Consider the following 18,762-nt stretch of genomic DNA (forward strand, 5'->3'; position numbering starts at 1 on the left):
ACAGAAACAGAGCTTCAAGTTTGGGGAGGACAGAGCTGGGGTGTCTACGGCTCTACTGCTTTTCTCTCCCTCCCTTCCCCAATCCCACCACTGCAGGAACCCCTCCTCCACCGAGCAAGGGAGAAGCATGTCCATCACAAGCAACCCATGCAAGCACAAGCAACACAATGAGTACAAAATTGTTGGAGACTATTAAGCCTAGTGTACAGGGGGTCTAGTTCATCCAGGCTCAGGCTTAGGATGAATAATGGGATGGGGGTGTGGTAGGGGATAAAAATCACTCAAGAGAAAAATGTGTTGATTCTAGAGCGCTGGCTCTGAGCTTGGGGCGCTTTTGCCCCCCCGGGAGGCACTTGGCAATGTCTGGAGACATTTTTGGGTGCGATAACTAGGGTGGGCCAGGGACACTGCTAAACATCCCATCATGCACAGGACAGTCCCCAGTACTAAGAATGATCCAGCCCAAAATGTCAAAAGTGTCCAGACTGAGAAACCTTGCTGTCTCCCTGCGCCCAGGTTGTGAGGATCTTAAGATTCCTAAACTCCCAGGTGATTGTTTTCAACCAATTCATCTCCCCACCTTCCATCCTCCAGGGTCAGGAAGTCCACCTGAGACATAACTCCTAGTTTCGCTGCCATCTGGATTTCTCTCCAGCTCCCTCTTCTTCCTCTCACCTGGGCCAGCAGGGAGGTTGGCAGAGGGCAGGCCAGGTCCCCAAGATCTAACTGGAATGTCATCAGGTTAAGACCCATCTCTTAAGTCTTATTCAATGGGAAACAATAAGGTTTCTAAGGGTAAGGACGGAGGTAGTAGCAGGGTGGGGGTAATTACGAGAATGCATCTTAAATTTACTCTTTAATTAGTTTTTAAAAAGGAAAGATACTGGGGAGCTAGCAATGCTACAGAAACAGGGTTAGAGGCCTAACTAGAGAAAGACGCTGGTATTGGCAGAGAGATATTGAAGGGCTGTGAGCTTAAGGTCTGAGATTTAAAGAGAGTCGACTAGGCAGTGGTCCCCCTCCCAGCCCCTGCTTGAGGTCTGCTTCAGTTCATTCCAGAAGGAAGGAGAAGGGCAGAGAGGTAGGGAGCTCTCAGCAAAGCCAGCTCCAGCTTGGTAACCTCACCCACCTGCCATTTAAGGAGTTCAGGCTAATAGATTAAAAACAGGCGGCACCCAGACTGTCATTCAGGAGGAGGGAACTCATTCCAGGTTTCCAGAAACTCCCATTTCAGATCTGAGAGTGTCCAGGGCTTCAGCTGAGCTCCTCTGGCCAACCAGTAGTTACTTGGTCAGTCCTGCTGCCTTGACCCCATCTCCAGGAGGGGCTACAGCCAGAGGAGGGAGCGGGGAGTCCAGCCCCCAAGCCTTTTGAGGCACTATCAGGCAGATAAGGAAAAAAGGGGCCTTGAGGACACTGGTTCTCGGAGGATCTGGTGGAGGCAGCATCTCTTCTGGGCTGGGCACAGAGTGGAGACTTCAGACAGCAAAAACTGATTAAAAAAAAAAAAAAAAAAAGATTAGCCTCAAAGAAAACCAAGGTCTCGGGGAGAAAGGCACCACCTAGTGCAGACTAGTTCCACAGCGCGCTCTTTTCTCTGTTCCTGTCTGCACATCCCTCTCTCTCTGCTTTTCTGGATCCCACGTCACTGCCTCTCCCGGTCTAATTCTTCCTTCCCTCGATTCCCTTTCTTGCAGAGGATCAGGGTTCCAAGGCAGAGCTCAGCAGGTGCTGGAGGTGCTCTCTATTTACTCACCATTCCTGTTGGAGCTACAAGCCCCTAGAATTGCTCCATGGCCTGTCTCGGTTTCCCTTGGATCTCATCTGCTCCTGAACAGCACCTGTCTGTGGAAAAGCACGTGTGAAACTCTCCCACGTCTTCATGTCTCACAGTAAGAAACCTCCCCTGTGCCCTCCATGGAAGAGGCTGACCCCATCTCCTTGAAGATAAAATCATCTGGAAAGGTTAAAATTAATCACCCTTCTTCCAAGGGAGGTTCCCATGCCTCCCTTCACACTGACCTTTGTGAGGATGAGACAAAAATTAGTCTTTTACACCCTGGCTGGTGTGGCTCAGTTGGTTGGAGCATGGTTCCATACACCGGAAGGTCATGGATTCGATTCCCCCATCGGGGCATGTGCAGGAGGCAACCAATTGATGTTTCACTCTCACATCAATGTTCCTCTCCCTTCCTCTCTCTCTCAAATTAATAAAAGCATGTCCTTGGGTGAGGACTTAAAAAAGAAAAAGTATTCTTTTACTTATAAGATCCTCCCACAAAGGACCCTATCATAGTTATCTAAGTTCTGCAATTGGTGAAAAGACTCCTTCACTATCTCCATCCCCATTTCCCTTTCCCTTATTTTGAGAGCAAAATACATATTAGATGTTATTTAGGACAGAGGTGCTCGGCCTTTTTCCTGCCCCAACATCCCAACCACAATGTGACTTACTACAGCACTGAGACAGCAGTTCTTAATGAATAGAAGGAAGGGATACGGTTTTTGGAAAAAGCCGTCCAAGTAACTCTTAAAGACATATCTATCTCCCACCCCAATTAATAACAATCTGTTAACTGTAAAGATGAGGGAGCCTAAAATGCCAGAGACCTGAAATGCCAAGGTCCCAGGTTTACCCAACTGGTGACCGGGACTAGAATCCTCGCTGCTTACTTCCCCATCAAGCATTCTGTGATGACCCCTGCTCGAACTTTCAAAGAGGAACCGTGCTAGGCCACAACCCCATATCAAACATTCCCTTATTACCATGGCAAGTCCATCTCCGGCCCCCATCTCCCCCGAGCCAATGTGAGTCAGGTGGACGAAATTCATTGGTTCCCCAATCATGGTCCGATCGATCCGCCTCCTCTTCTTCTTCTGCTTGGAGAAAATAGGGGAGTTATGTCTGAAAGCCCCTCCTGCAGTCACAGTGGAGGAAGGAAAAAAGAGTCTTGAAAACCACCAAGGGAAGAGCTAAGGCCCGGTAGGAAAGGGAATATGGCGTTACAATAGGGAAATAAATCACGAGGGTGTGAAAGGCAACGCTGGAATGACACAGGGAGGACACAGGCAGGGCGGTGAGGGCAGTGGCCGGCAGAGTGAACACTGGACAAGGAAAGGACACATCAAAGTCACCCCTGGCTGATGAGGAAACAATGGGGGGAACTGACAGGTATTAAGCTCCACCTACAACCCCCACCCAACTCAGAAGGGACAGGGACAGGAAGTGAGAGCTAGGATAGTCACTTCTCCCATCACCCAGTCCCTCTTTACTGTGGCACACACCTGCCTCGCCACCCAAAACGATCCCGACAGAGAGGGAGGCTAGACCAGTGCTTTCTAGACTGCAGGTCCTAGACGGTGAGCCTCCCCGACAGGATACGGTAACTGATTTCTGTGCGTGTGGGGCGGGGGCAGGGACACTCACCGGCTGGGGTTTCTCTACCACACAGCAGCCCAGTTTGTGCCAAAATTCACTCATGTTCCCTGATGGTTCCAGTTTCACTCCGCTGCCCGAGGCCCCAGAGGGCTCTGGCCCTGGTGCCTGGACTGCCCACTCCTCACTCCCTTCAGGTGTCGCAACACCCTGGGTTCGCGCCGCAGGAAAGGCCCGTGTCTCAGACCCCGAGAAACCAGCAGGGCCAGGGAGTGAGGTGGGCAGGCAGGCGCGCGGTTCTCTTTCTCTGGCCTGGAACCCTGGAGGAGCAGAAAGGGAGAGAGAGAAGAAAAGGTGAACGGGGATCCCTCCCTCCCTGAGAAGCCTCCTACACAGCTCAGACGGGCGTTCTCCCTTAAAAGCCCTAGTCCTGTGCCCGACACTCACCTCCTCAGTCGGCGGAACCTCACAGGGAGGCTCTCAAAGGAAGGAAAAGAACCGAAGGGCACCAAGGGGTTAAGGCGTAGCAGCTGCTGGCACCAAGGGGTTAAGGCGTAGCAGCTGCTGGCACCAAGGGAGAGGAAGGGGGCTGGAGGCATCTAGGACGATGGGATGGGAGGGGACCAAAGGATATTGGCATAACTGAGCACACTTTGGGGGGTACTACAAGCTCTACCTCCCTTCTCCCTGGGTACAGGCCAGAAGGGGAGGGGCAGCGAAGTGACTTTGAAGAGGAAATGGTGGTTTTTTTGTTCTCACAAACAAGGCCTCCGCCCCTGTCCCTCCCCCGCTCTCCCTTACCTTACCCTCAACACCTACATTTTCTTTAAGACCCTGACCACCTAAGTCCTAGGTAACTAAGTACGGCAGGTTGATCCTCAAGAAAGACTTGCCACGGTGAGCAATTCCCTCCCTCTCTTTCTATTCCCTGCCCTGGTTCCTCCTCCTTTCCCTCCACGGAGATCCAACCCCTCCCAAAGACATTTAGCAGTGCCTTTATGACTTGACCTTGAGATCCTGCCTCAAGGCTGCACACACTGTTTCTCTGTGTCCTATGTCACTGCACCCCTGCACGTGCACCCCCGTGGCATGGCCGTATCTCTGTGTGTGACTTGTGCACAGGTTGCCGGCCAGGAGGAATCTTTCTCCAGCCTCCCCGCCCTCTCCACATGTCCTATCGTGCCACTCTGCTCCGGGGCCGCCTCTCTCTCCCCCTCTCTCCTCCCCTCATGCCGTGACCTGTTCTCTCCTCCGTCCTCACCACTTCCATCCCCAAGGAACTTTCCAAAGCCTTAGTGCCCCAGGAAGAACTCTCATGACTGCCAGCCAGGGTAGGGCACAGCTGAGTTTCTCTGTGCTCACTGCGTTTCCGCAGTCCTGTAACACAGGCGAGCTCAACGTTTCCACGGACAGGGCAGCTTGATAAATACTATCAATGCATGAATATGGACCTCCTGTCCCTCCAGTCCCAGGCCCTGAACCCTGAAGCTCTGGCAACCTAGACGGATCTAAGAACTGAGTTAGTAGTTGGTGGTGTTTTAAAAAGCCCCGAGATGAGATCACACCAACACTGAGATACAGCTTCTAAGGAAGGGAAGGACCCAGGTCCTTTCTCTTACTTCCCTTCCCACTGCTGGAGGGAGGAGTTACGAGACAGAGTGGAAGTCAGAACACAGCTGTCCAGAGAGGGGAGCTGTGGTCAATGGGGAAGTCAGTCACAGGGTTTGTAGTGATGGCGGTGGCAGCCTGTGGTAAGGGTTGGAGGCAGGGGTGGGGGGTGATGGAGACAACAATGAAGAATGAGAGGAAACCCCCAACACCACCAGACAGGCTGCACTGAGATTGGACTCTCCCCAGCACCCCCCTGGCTCAAAGCTGAGTGGACAGAAGTGGATGGTGGGAGGAGAGAGAAGAAAAGAGGGGGAGAGGAGAGAGAGGGAGAGGGAACGGGGCAACGGAGGGAACAAGGCCGGTTCTGTTCCTTTTCCAGGGACCTGGCCAGAGCTGGGTGGAGGGAAAGTGTGTGTGTGGGACTTGGCATGAAATGACCCGTGATGATGCGAAGTGACCAGGAAATTCCATTCCCTCGGACACAGGACCTCCGGGTGCCTAAAACTTGGGGGGCGGGGGGTGTCAGCGTGTGGAGAAAACCGGGAAGGGTGAAACTGGGGCTGGGAGGGTGGGGAGAACAAGGCCAGAAAAGTAAGTGATTGGCTGCCACTCTCCTTTAAAAGAGGTACCAAGCCCAGTGAAGGGGAAACAGCAGGAGGGGTCAGGGTTAGAGCACAGAGGTGCACATCCTGACAGTCGGGTGGTTCCGAGAACCGGGCCTAAGTCCCAAATAGGAAGGGCGAACTGGAGCTGGGGGGACACCAGGTCACCGGGGCTCGCGGCTGAGCAGCTGCGGAGCTATGGGGGGTGAGCGGAGACGGGATGGGAGAAGGTTCCGGGAGGAAGGATGTTCATAGGTAGTTCCCCGGTCCTGTTCTAGCCCCAAACCGGTTTTCCCGGTCCCGCTGCCTGCAGCCCCAAGGCCTCCAACCCGCTGCCTGACAAGCCTTCACAGGCAGCAGCTGGAGAGAGAGCGCATGGAGGGAATGGAGGGGCAATCAGCCCGGGGCTGCAGCTGCTCCCCCGCGGGCCTCCAGGCCAGGAGAGCTCCCGGGGGCTCGAGGGCAGTCGGGGTAGACCCCCGTTTTCAGGCATCTGCCCCGGGGAAGGCCTGGTGGGGCGTCAGATGAGACAGAAGCCGGCCCTAAACCCCCTCCGTGCTGTCATTTGGCCACACAAACTCCATTTCTGCCGACCGCCCAACTCGACCCCGACACCCTCTGCTGCTCCTCCCAGCGCTGCACCGGGCCTGGGGCCCCTCGGGGCATCTTTCGGGCGCTGTCACGGTCTTCCGTGGCCACCCCAGCCCCGGGTGTAGACCTCCCCGGACCCAGCTCGGCTCCGCCCGAGGCCAGTGCGCCTCGGAGGAGACCTCCCCTCCCACCTCCCCAACACCCCAGCCCCCTTTCCCTTCTACTCCTCAGTGGCCGCACCGGGGGGGCGGGGGGCGCGTGAGCGAGGACGGGGGCGGTTACTCAGGGGACGCACCCCTTTTCCCACCGACCCAGCCCGCCCGCCGCCCTGGACGCTCGCCTCCCCCACCCCCAGCATCCGGTCGGCGGGACGGGCGGGGCGCACCGCCCGGGGACCAAGTCCACGCTCTCACCTGCTCGGCTCCGGCATCGAGGCGCCCGGCTAGAGCTGGTTGGGGGGCTCCCGCTCGGTGCCCGCCAGTGTGGGGTCCCCGGGATCGCTCCTCGGCGCGGTGGGGAGCCGAGGGCGGGCCGGCAGAGGTGGGGCTGGCCGAGGGCGGAAACGGCGGCGACGCGATTACGAAACTCGTCCGGCTGGGGGCGGGCGCACAGCTCCCCCCACCCCGGACCGAGGCGGCTGCGCGCGGGGCGGGCCCTGGGCGGGGCCTCGGGAGCCCCCTCGGGCCGCCGCCCCTCTCGGCGCACTGCGGAGTGGGGACCTGTCGGTGGGGATCCGGCACCCAAGCTGGGCCCCCCGGAATCGCACGTTTTCTTTGCGCGCCAGGCATTGCGAAGCGGAGTCCCTAAACCCCCCATGTCCCCCGGACCCCACCAAGTCCCGAGTTTCCCAGACGCAGCGAGCCCCCCGCCCCCCATCTTGTGTTCTACCCCCAGTGGAGCAGGGCACCCGTTATGGGGGTGGGGAGGCGAGTCGGGAGGAGGAGGGTTGGAGGGAGAATTTCCCTGATTTTCAAAAATACTTGGTCACCTGAAACCCTTAAATCGGGGGGATAAAGGGGCACGCCTCCATTGTTGTCTAGAGTGAAGATGTTTAAGCCATAAACCTGAAATCCGAGGGCAATAGCTGCCTATTCAGTGCACCTCGGGTTGCAGGGGGCGCTGGAAGGGCTGGGGTCACCGTGCAGACCAATGAGCCTGCGGAGGCGCCTCAGCCCGCTGCCTCCGAAAGCGCCCGGGAGCCTATGGTTTGAATCGGCCGAGTCAGGCAGGGAGGGGCGGAGGTCCCCCGCCTTCCTAGGAGGGGCTGCATTGCAGGGGGAGGCGGCGGCGAGCCTCAGTCACTGGAGAGGGAGAGGGAGAGGGAGCGGGAGCGAGAAGACAAAGCCGGCCAAGCCCCCGCTGCTGCCTTTCTCTCCAGCCCAGAGCAGGGACCGGAGCCTGGGGTCCTCCCTCCATCTTCGGAACACACTAGTAATTCACTGATAACAGGTAAACTAACTGGGGGAGGGGGGAGGGGGGAGGGGGGAGGGGGAGGGGGGCTGCAGAGATAGAAGAGCAGCTGCTTCTGGTTAGGTTAGGGACCCCCAAATAAGGATGAGGTTGGGGGACAGTTCTAGCGGAGAGAAGGCGCCGCTATGAACAACGGTAGTTAATTTGTTCACCGTTTTCCATCTCTTGCTCACATCTCCATCCATGCCTTATAATCCTGAACACAGACATTAATTTTTAACAATTTACCTGTAGTTATTTCTTAGCATTTATCTCATGTCAAGTACCTATTTGCCTACAATTTATTGTCCTGTGTATTTTATCTTCAGTCTAGTTATCTCTATCTTTCTTTCAAGCTATAATTTGTGTGGTGTGTTTTTTTTCTTCTTCTTATGAATCTCTAGTCCTACTGTATTGCTCTAGTCTCTATTTCCCTCTGTTTCTTTTCTTTTTTTCCCTGTAGTGTCTTATTGATGTGTCTTCCTTCACCCCAAACTTGTCTCCATAGGAGGGAGGCAGTTTGGGGGATGGGATATGAGATAATATTGAGATTAATCCTCACATTTCCTTTAATAATCTCCTCCACATCTCAAACGTTTGCTCCGAAGAAAGCAGCAGCTTGAGGTAGGAAGGTGGGGGGCCTCTGTGTTGGAGAACTACCGGACCCCATATTGAATTAGTACAGCACACAAAAGCTAGTAGGTTTAGGGACAGATTCTGGAAAAGGAATGCTTATTTGCAGCTCAGTGGAATCGGTGGGGGAAGGATATGGCCATGAGAAAGATCCAAGCCCAGAATGAGGCACATGCAGTGAGATGCCTGAGCACTTCCATTCCCCACCATCACCATGCCTTGTCCTTCCACCCCACGGTGGCAGCATGACACAGCAAGGCCTGGTTGGTAGACCTTGGATTCCCACTGGGGGGCTGGACAAAGGGTATTTGGGCGGGTCTGTGTGGTTCAGTGAGAGTGTCTCTTTTTATATATATTTGCTAATCAAGCAAATGGAGAGGGGAAGAGAACTCTAGCTGAAAAGAGACCTTGCAAAATTTGGGTAGTTGGGAATCAAATTCACACTCTATTAAATTTTAAAATTTCATTATCAATGTAAAGGCTATTTTAGCTTCCATTTTCTGTGTAGGTAATGCGCTTGACTTGATTTTAAATGCTGTCAATACTTGTAGGAGTATCTTTCTAGAATGTATTTGGTCCTCTCTGTAGATGTCTCTGAGCCATACCTAGAGATTTTAGGCCTTTTAAGTCAATATTTCGTGCAATTTCCCTCCGCTTTTTTAATTGTCAAGAGAAGCCCTGCCAGACACTCAGGGATTAGAGAGCTTTGAGACATATGCTGGCTGTAAGGAAGGGAGTCCGTTTGTCAGAGCCTTCTCCCTTTCTCGGATTCTAGCTTGCTCTCCATTGCCTATTGCATGTTCACCATTCAGATCGGAACCACAGAACAATCAGTACCTAACCCACTGAGTATCTGCTCTCCAGGAACTAAGAATTCTTGCAAGTTTTGAGAATATTGGTATAGGATTACGTAAAGCTAAAGGCAACTATCTATGTACAACACATCAAAGAAGTCCAGATTGGGGATTATGAGACCTGGGTTCTAATCCAAACTGGCTGGGAGGCTTCACAAGTCACTAGATAATTTCTAAGGTGTTTTCTAGTTTTAAAAATCTATTAATTCCTCCCCACCTTACGATTCTATTTTTTTTTTTTTTTTTAAAGAGCCTATTGTATTTGCCCAGCATTATACTAAGCTCTCACTGGAGAAAACTGGTAAGGGCGGGGATATAAAAGAAGCCCGTTATGCAGGCAAATAACTAGTAATATTAGTAAAATATCCCTGTGGACAGAAGTAACACTTTGTCTCCTAAGGTTTGCTTCTTAGGATCTCTATAACCCTGGTTGATTGGTTAATAGGTACAACCATTTTTGCAACTCTCTGTGCACATGTCTCTGCAGATTATTGCAGCGATGATCAGAGCTGCCTATCATAGGATGATGACCTCACCTTTCTAACATGTTCCCACCCCTGTCCCGGTCCCTGCATCACACTCCTAAGCTGCTTCTCTGCTTGGGGTTTATTTTGGAGCTTGAACCTAAGACAAAAAAGAGCAACTCAGCAGTTGCTTTTAACTTTAAAAACATCTGAGTCTACCTACTTACCCCTCCTAAAGCTCCCACACTCACACAGAAACATATTCTAGATTAATGCATTCTTTTTCTGCCTTTTTTACTTAGAGACATTTCACATTATATGGGTTGATAGGGTTTCTGTAGGGTACTGGTTATCATGTTTTTTGTTGTTTAGAAAAAAAAAAAACAATCTTCATCCAATATATTTTATTTTTTAGGGAGGGGGAGAGAGACACACACACACATTGATTTGAGAGAGACACATCAATTGGTTGCCTCCCACACTCACCCTGACCAGGGCCAGGGATTGAACCTGCAACCCAGATATATGCCCTTGACCAGAAATCGAACCCATGACTCTTTGGTGCAAGGGCTGATGCTCCAACCACTGAACTACCAGTCAGGACTAGTTATCATGTCTGCCTAACACATTTTGGAACCTATTTTAGGCCACTATTTAGGCATCTCAAGGCCTGATGAGAGCCAATGGAGTGTGTTGGAGGAAGTCCTTTTGAAACAGGGTTCTATTTTTGGAGGCAGTGGTGGAATGTTCTTTCTGCTCCTTTGGGAACGTTTCAGCTAATGCTTCTTGCCCCTTCCCTTGGCTAGCAAGCAGCAGAGTGGAGGCTGCAGGGAGGTGATTTATAATAGTCACATAACATCAGTGTATGGGAAGGATGAGCAGAAAGGGTGATAAAAGTACTGATGAAAGCATGGACAAGTATCTAATTCTGTTAAAGCACCTCCTCCTCCCAATCTAAACTTTACCTTACTTACCTGGAGTTTCTAATCCATTTGCTCGCACCATCATCAGATATTTTCTAGCATTGTGACCAGAGAAGAGACCTGTTATAGCATAGGAAAACTCGTTTAGCACCTGGGTTTTGTTCAGAAGCAGAGGTAGGTTAGAGAGAAATAGATAGGCTGTTAAAGCTTATCTGAGGACTAATAGGTGGGAGTGGCGAGGTATTCATTGTATTAAATAAAGAGTGAGAGAAAATTAATCAGCAGCCTTGAATGTCTTTTGTGTGCAAAGCCCAGTACTAAGTAGATTGGTTTTTACCCTTGGGGATACTCTCAGTCTCTTGAAGGAGATAAGACTATCCCTATACTTGTAACAGTGATCTGTAACCCCAAACTGATATAGTCAGGTAAAACTACAGTGGTAAGGGAGATGCTAGAAGAAATGGGTAGCTGGAGCCGAATAAGTTTAAGGAAGTCCTCCTGAAAGAGGTGAGTTTATAATAGGATTTATTTTTATTGTAAGTTTTATTTTAGAGAGAAGGGAGAGAAACATCAATCTGTTGTTCCACTTATTTATGCATTCATTGGTTGATTTTTTTTTTTTTAAGAGAGCGAGTGGAAAGGAGGGGGATAAAAACATCGATGTGAGAGAGACACATTGAATGGTTGCCCCCCACAGGCACTTCGATCAGGGCCAGGAATAGAACCTGCAACCCAGGTACGTGCCCTTGATCGGGAATCGAACCTACGACCCTTTGGTGCGCAGGCCAACACTATCCACTGAGCCACACCAGTCAGGGCCATTGGGTTTATTCTTGTATGTGCCCTGACTGGGGATTTAACCTGCAACCTTTATGTATTGGGTCAATGCTCTAACCAACTGAGCTACCCGGCCAGGGCTATGATAGGGCTTAGGAGAGAGGGAGGAAAACAGAAAGCCGAACTGTCCTGAACGCCCTTTTCAGAGGTGCCATGACCTAATGAACCAAAGGCAGGAAGAAGTTCCGTATTTGCAAACATAATAGGAATTTAGGGGAAAAATTCCTCTAGGGACTTGAGTTGGAGTCTTGAAACTTGGGTAGTATTTTAAGATGGAAAGTGGAGTGAGCGATGAGTATTAACTGTAGCAGAGGTGTACCACTACCACTCGGAAGAATAGGGCCAGATTCTGAGAGGCCTTGAACCAGATTGACTTGAAACGCCCTAACCGGTTTGGCTCAGCGGATAGAGTGTCGGCCTGTGGACTCAAGGGTCCCAGGTTCGATTCCGGTCAGGGGCATGTACCTTGGTTGCGGGCACATCCCCAGTATGCAGTGTGCAGGAGGCAGCTGATTGATGTTTCTGACTCTCTATCCCTCTCCCTTCCTCTCTGTAAAAAATCAATAAAATATATTAAAAAAAAAAAAAGATTGACTTGAAACAGTAGGCAGTAAATAAAGTCATTCCAAGTTGGGGGGAAGTTAGGAAGTAGTAGAAAATGGTAAAAGAGGAAGGGTCCCTGAAGCTTATCCCATGGAACTTGGGGCCGATGGGGATGTGAAGATTCTAAGTAGGGAAAGGCCATGAATGGACCACAAAGAGTTTGTTGTACCGGGAAGACTGACCAGCGGTTTCTCCCTTTAGGAAGTCATGAGGGACCCTGTGAGCAGCCAGTACAGCTCCTTTCTTTTCTGGAGGATGCCCATTCCCGAACTGGATCTGTCGGAGCTGGAAAGCCTGGGTCTGTCAGACACATCCATCTACAAGGTCAAGGACAGCAGCGCTGGCAAAATGACCGGGCACGCCACCGAAACAGAGCAGGAGAAACACCCCGAGGGCGACGCCCTCCTTCAGTACAGCACCTTCAACTTCTGGAGGGCCCCCATCGCCAGCATCCACGCCTTCGACCTGGACTTGCTCTAAGCCCGAGCCTTCTCTCCCACCACGCCTGCATTGTCCATCCCTTCCCCTATTAATCTTGCTTTCTTCCCTCTATTGTGTTGAGGTGGTGCTGATGAATTTGCCAGAGTTGTGTCTTACTTATTTATTTATTTATTTATTTATTTATTTATTTAATGTATGTTTCTCTCAAAAGCCCTCAAGTCACAAAGTAAAGGGTTCAAGCAATGGAGTAGTTACTCCCCCCCCCCCCCTCCATATTAATTCCAGAAAACAGGCCTGATGGGGGCACCAGAGAGTAGTATCGTAGTGTAAAATGGAAGGGCTGATTTTCTGACCTCATTTGAGATTGTTCCAATTTTCCTAATTTCTTGCTCTATGCCAGCACACACAAATATTTCTTCAAGGGTTGAAGAGTAAATTCTGAGATTATCTGCTACAAGATTTCTAAAAGGCTAAGGTGATAAGACACTTGCTTTTTTGATTCTGCTCCTTCTTGTAATAAATTCTTTTTCTCAGAGAAATTGGGGGTAAAGGTGTAAAACAAGAGGAGTAATATATCTTGGAAAATGAAAATAGGGGAAAGCCCTGGATCGTTTCAGAAACAGCTACACTCTCTCGAAAGGGTGTTTCTCCGTCAAGCCTCCTCGCTTTACTATTTGGTTCCTAACCGTGGGTTGAAAACGCTTGAGGAAACTCACTCGATTTCAAATCTTAAGATGCAATCTTGCTGACTATCGTGGTACCTGGTAAGGTTTGGATTCTGTTCCTAAAAGGCCTTGGGTGGGTCCTTAGCGCAGGCTTGCCCTCCTGCCTTTGCGATGTGTGTTGATCAAGGGGCCTCAGCTACCCTAGGACCACGAAGCCAACAACCACATTCTGACCCCACAGCCTGTTCCCACTCCTCCCAACGTTCCTGCTGCCGGTTGTGCTGCATTTACTCATTTCTTTAATAAAGACATTCAACCCCAGGACTGCATTCTAGTTTTCTCTCTCCACCAGAAAGCAGTATGGACCTCAGACGTTAGCCTTGCTTTCACATTCAGCTTGTGTATATATATATATATATATATATATATATATTTATAACTTATTGATTTTTTACAGAGAGGAAGGGAGAGGGATAGAGAGTTAAAAACATCTGATAGAGAAACATCGATCAGCTGCTTCCTGCACGCCCCCTACTGGGGATGTGCCCGCAGCCAAGGTACATGCCCTTGACCAGAATCGAACCCGGGACCTTCCAGTCCGCAGGCCGACGCTCTGTCCACTGAGTCAAACCGGTCAGGGCCTAGCTTGTATATTTTTTTCTTTCAACTTGAAGGAAGAATGATTTGAGTAGCGTTTATACATTAAAATGATTCACTTCTGGTTGGAAAGGTAGGTAGGTAACCGGGGTGAAATCCACGCAGAACTATTTAGGGAGGAAGCTGTGACCAATCACTCCGCTTGCCCACGTTTGAGCTGGTCATTCCAGGCGCCTCGAAGGCAGGCACCCGCGGCTCGCAGTCTGCTCTGCATCTTGGCCGGGGTGCCCGAGACAACCAACAAGTGCACCCGAATGTCACCTGCTTGCTTAAAACGCTCTTATAAAAAACCACCACCGCGCAACCATTTGTGCTCATTTCCAAGTCGTGTTTGGGTGCCGACTCCAGGGAAAGGCACGGAGCCAGACAGTATGATGTCAGCGGGGATGAAACAACTTCAAAAGGGCAGCCGGACATACGGACAAAGGCAGCGCCTGGGCGACGTGCTGCAAACACTGTCCAAGATGACATGAAGGCGACCTAGGGAAGTCCAGGAAAGGGGGGGGGACACGCAGATCTGCCTCGCAGGCCAGGAAAGGCCAACCGTCCAAGTCAAAAGCCAACATCTAATGGAGGATGGATGGGTCCGTGACGTGTCCTTTCCTCGTGGCGCCTGCTGGGCAGAGGTCGGCTACAAGTGTTTGGTAAATGAGACGCCGGATTGGATTTGCAAACTCACGCTCCATCGTTTTCCAGCCCCCGGCCCCCGCCCCCAAGAAATGCCTCGGTTACTGGTTTCCCTGTCCGAGCTGACAGCTGGGCTCCGGGTCCTTCCGCTCCGGCCGGGAGGGGAACCATGTCCGTCAGGCCCAGGAGTTCGTTTCTCGCGCAAAGCCAGGCCGCCCCCTCAGCCTGGCCCTCGGCGGGGACGCGGGAACAAGGCTTCTCCATCCTTAGCGCTGGCCTCCCAAGAAGCCAGCAAAGAGCAGCAGGACCTGGGCAGAACCGCTTTCCCTTTAGCGGCTCGCCTGGTTCTTGGCGCCAAAACAAGCCGCGGGCCCGCCCCCTGCCGGGTCTATGCGGCACGTAAGGCACGTCATCGAAACCCTCCGCGTCGCCAAAGAGTCCCGCCGAGGATTTCCCCGGATACACGCTTTCCCACCGCCAAGAGCCTTCGGAGGATAGCAAACGAGCCTCAGAGGTGCATCATCCTTCTGTTCGAATGGAAATGCAGGTTCCATCCTCGATTTTTCTTCACAGATCCCTCCGCCAGAAATTGTTTTCCGCAGTCTCCACTTCCGGGTCCGCCATTTTGTTGCCTCCATTTCTCCACGAGGGGGGTTAAAGGCCCCCCAAATATGCAAAGGCCAAAAAGTAACCGTCACTGACAGGGAGTCTAAACGAGAGGAGGAGACGGCACCAAACTGGCGGGTCCGGCGAGAGCGCCACCGGCGGCGTCCCGGACGAGGAGGTGAGGGGGAAGAGAAGATGCGTGGACCAGGGGTGTTTGGGGGCCCGCGGGAGGGGGCCGTGGAAAGCTGCACCGCTTCCCGGCACAGCGCCGAACTTCCGGGCGCGGACAGAGCGGCGCCCCTTCGTCGGAGCGGGGGAACCTGGGGCCGGGGGACGCAGAGGAAGGGGATGCTGCCGGGAGGAAGGGGAGGGGACTGGGAGGAGGTGAAGGAGGGGGTGGGTGCAAGACCCGGGGCTGGGGAGCTGGACCAAGGGAAGCCAAGGCCGTCGAGGTGACCACCAGGGGGCAGCGCGGAGCCCGGGCGGGCTGCTGCCTCCGCGGAGACCTGGGCTCCCGGGCTCTTCCCGAAAGACAGACCATTAGGAGAAAACGGGGACTCATGCCCGTCCCCAGCAAGAGCCTGAAGGTTATCAGTGAGCACGCTAATCCGAACCGGGGGCTAAGGGCCCCGCCTCCAGTTTTGTGGTTTTTTGTTTGTTTGTTTTTTAAGAGAGAGAGAAAGGGCCCTGGCCGGTTTGGCTCAGTGGACAGAGCGTCAGTCTGCGGACAGAAGGGTCCCAAGTTCGATTCCGGTCAAGGGCATGTACCTGGGTTGCGGGCACATCCCCAGTAGGGGGCGTGCAGGAGGCAGCTGATCGATGTTTCTCTCTCATCGATATTTCTAACTCTCTATCCCTCTCCCTTCCTCTCTGCAAAAAATCAATAAAATATATTTTTAAAAAGAGAGAGAGAGAGAAAGGAAGGAAGGAAGGGAGAGAAACATCATTTTGTCGTTCCACTTCCTTATGCGTTCACCGCTTGCGGCTTGTATGTGCCCTGGGGACCAGCCTGCAGCCTGGGTGCCTGGGGGGAGGCTGTGACCAGCTGAGCCTCAGCCTCCCGTTGCACAGTCGTTTGTACAGCTGGCGGCTCAGTGGGGACACGTGGGATAGAAAAAGGGAAAATCAAGAAGGTCAGACCAGCCCTGACCTGTTTGGCTCAGTGGATAGAGCGTCGGCCTGCGGACTGAAGGGTCCCAGGTTCGATTCCGGTCAAGGGCATGTACCTTGGTTGCGGGCACATCCCCAGTGGGGAGTGTGCAGGAGGCAGCTGGTCGATGTTTCTCTCTCATCGATGTTTCTAACTCTCTATCCCTCTCCCTTCTTCTCTGTAAAATAATCAATAAAATATATATATTAAAAAAAAAAAAAAAAAAAAAAAAAAAAAAAGAAGGTCAGACCATGGTTTCCTCAGTGCCAGTTCTCCCTGCAGTTAGCTGTCTGTGTGCTCAGAGCTGTACGTACGCCAACAAAGATCATCCCCACCCGATTTCTTCTATCAACCAACGTAATTAGTCTCTAATTACTGGCTAATAATAGAGTACTTTGTTGTCAAGAGCTCAAGCACTTCATTATTAAAACACGGTTATTGAAAGCTCGTGTGTGTGTGTGTGTGTGTGTGTGTGTGTGTTTGGGAGGGGATGTGGGTGTTGTATTCATCTTCAAAGTCCTGAGAGTCAAGTTAGATCAAATTTTGTCTCTTCGCTTTGTATGTAGGGAAAGTGGAGATAAATACAGTAAAGGGAGAATGTTTTCCCTTACATCTTTTTTCTTTCTTTTTTTTTTAACAGTGATTTTTAGAGAAAGAGGAAGGGAGAGTGAGAGAGAAACATCGATGACGTTGATGTGAGAGCGTGACATCAATCAGCTGGCTGCCTCCTGCACAACCCCCACAGGGATGGAGCCCACAATCCGGGCATGTGCCCTTGAACTGGCAACCTCCCAGGACACTGGACGACGCCCAGCCAACTGAACCACACAGGACAGGGCTCTTAGATTACATCTTTTATCTGGTGGGTACTGGGAGAATGGCACTTAGTCCCCCCAAAATGCTTTATTTTAAAAATACATGTTAGCCCTAGGTGGTTTGGCTCAGTGGATAGAGCGCTGGCTTGCAGACTGAAGGGTCTCAGTTACATTCCGGTCAAGGGCACATGCCCAGGTTGGGGGCTAGATCCCCAGTAGGGGGCGTGCAGGAGGCAGCCGATCCATGATTCTCATCATTGATGTTTCTGTCTCTCCCTCCCTCTCCCTTCCTCTCTGAAATCAATAAAAATATATTTGGGGGTGGGGGAATAAGAAAAAAATTCTCATCAGAGCAGTGAGGATATTTTTTTTAAAGAGAGAGTGGAAAGGATTGGGTAGGGAGGGAGAGAGAGAAATGTTACATCAATTGGTTGCCTCACATGCGCCCCAGCCAGGTGAGGGGATCAGACCTGCAACCCAGGTACATGCCCGTGACTGGAATTGGAACTGGCAACCCTCCAGTGTGCAGGCCGTTGCTCAAACCATTTGGCAGCACCAGCCAGGGCAAGGTTTATATTTAATCGTGCAAAGTCCAATGTAGGTGCCACACTTCTGAGTAGCTCTTTTAAACAATCAGCTCGGAGAACTGGGCATCTCTCGTCCTGTGGCCCTTCTGTCACATGGTCCAGCCTTGATGTGGCTTCTATAAATCCTTGGTTGTAAGACTTCTGCTCAGCTCGTCTTCAATTGGTTATTCAGGTTGATTGTTCTATAATTTTGTTGTAATTCCAATTTGGGCCTGGGAGGAAGTGAATGTAGTTTCCACTTACTCCTCAGCCATCTTTTTCCCTCTCTTCCTACCCCTGTATGATTTTATAACATGCATTGGTCATTTGAAAAATATTGGTTCACCATATTATGCAGATTATCCAAGTGTTGATGCATTTTATTACCCAATATTGAAAAATTCACACTCATTAGTGTCACCATGAATTTCATCAAAAAGTTTGTAGTAAACTTCAACTCATGGTTGAGGTATATTTCCCCAAATTCTAATTTTTGCTTGAAAGCTGAAATGATAATTGATAATTGGCAATAAATACTGTCATTTGTTTGCTTTGAAGTGGGAGGTTCACTCTGTTCATTTTTTAAAAAGTGTCTGCCATATACCTTGGCTTGTCTATTTGTCATTCTTTCCTGTGACATATTTCTACCCATGGTCATTTCAAAAGGATGAAATGCTGTTTTATTGATCCCTTAAACTAGAAAGGTCATAATGTGATGTGTTGCATTTATTATCATCATCATCATTATTATTATTACTAGAGGCCCGGTGCACAAAAATTTGTGCACTCTGGGGGGGGGGGCCCTCAGCCCGGCCTGTGTCCTCTCCCAGTCTGGGACCCCTCGGGAGATAACGACCTGCTGGCTTAGGCCTGCTCCCGGGTGGCAGAGGGCAGGCCCAATCCCTAGGTGCAGCCCCTGATCGGGCTCAGAGTAGGGCCGATTGGGGAGTTGGGGCACCGTCCCCTGTCATGCACAGAGCAGGGAGATTGGGAGGTTGTGATGCCACCCTCAGTCACGCTCAGGGTAGGGCCGATTGGGGGGTTGGGGCACCGTCCCCTGTCACACTCAAGGCAGGGTCGATGGGGAGGTTGCGGCGCCACCCCGTCACGCACAGAGCAGGGCCAATCAGGGGGTTGGGGCACTGCCCCCGTCACACACAGAGCAGGGCCCATCAGGGGGTTGGGGCACCACCCTCTATCACCCATAGAGCAGGGCCGATCAGGGGATTGGGGTGCCGCCACTCTCACACTCAGGGCAGGGCCGATGGGGAGGTTATGGCTCTAGCCCATCA

At 51.5% G+C, this 18,762-nt stretch overlaps 3 protein-coding genes across 7 annotated transcripts in view; 2 read left to right on the forward strand and 1 right to left on the reverse strand.

Moving 5' to 3' along the window:
- Positions 1 to 843: 843 nt before the first annotated feature.
- Positions 844 to 6,752, reverse strand: CDC42SE1 (CDC42 small effector 1). The gene is made up of 5 exons (XM_059673829.1): positions 6,594 to 6,752; positions 3,428 to 3,696; positions 2,767 to 2,877; positions 1,757 to 1,845; positions 844 to 1,492 (listed from the first exon to the last, which is right to left on the reverse strand). Exons 2-4 carry the CDS (start codon positions 3,479 to 3,481, stop codon positions 1,771 to 1,773), a joined length of 240 nt encoding a protein of 79 aa, XP_059529812.1. The 5' UTR covers positions 3,482 to 3,696; positions 6,594 to 6,752; the 3' UTR covers positions 844 to 1,492; positions 1,757 to 1,770.
- Positions 6,753 to 7,147: 395 nt separating this feature from the next.
- On the forward strand, positions 7,148 to 13,370 carry MLLT11 (MLLT11 transcription factor 7 cofactor). Of its 3 annotated transcripts, none has more exons than XM_059673827.1 (2): positions 7,148 to 7,629; positions 12,149 to 13,370. In XM_059673827.1, the coding sequence occupies exon 2, from the start codon at positions 12,151 to 12,153 to the stop codon at positions 12,421 to 12,423; it is 273 nt and encodes a 90-aa protein (XP_059529810.1). In that variant the 5' UTR covers positions 7,148 to 7,629; positions 12,149 to 12,150; the 3' UTR covers positions 12,424 to 13,370. The 3 variants fall into 3 exon arrangements, with proteins under 3 accessions (XP_059529810.1, XP_059529809.1, XP_059529811.1); XM_059673826.1 differs by having other exon boundaries at positions 7,158 to 7,629; positions 12,145 to 13,370; XM_059673828.1 differs by lacking the exon at positions 7,148 to 7,629 and adding an exon at positions 10,842 to 11,010 and having other exon boundaries at positions 12,145 to 13,370.
- Positions 13,371 to 13,949: 579 nt separating this feature from the next.
- GABPB2 (GA binding protein transcription factor subunit beta 2) overlaps positions 13,950 to 18,762 on the forward strand; it is a 28,669-nt gene continuing 23,856 nt past the window's right edge. The window contains exons 1-2 of one of the 3 annotated variants that reach the window (XM_059673801.1): positions 13,950 to 15,117; positions 16,730 to 16,951. The gene's annotated coding sequence lies outside the window, so the exon portion shown is untranslated. The remainder of the gene's footprint in view (positions 15,118 to 16,729; positions 16,952 to 18,762) is intronic. The other 2 variants (XM_059673803.1, XM_059673802.1) reach the window with 2 other exon arrangements.

The sequence above is a fragment of the Myotis daubentonii genome, chromosome 18 (genome assembly GCF_963259705.1).
Source record: "Myotis daubentonii chromosome 18, mMyoDau2.1, whole genome shotgun sequence".
NCBI lineage: Eukaryota > Metazoa > Chordata > Mammalia > Chiroptera > Vespertilionidae > Myotis > Myotis daubentonii.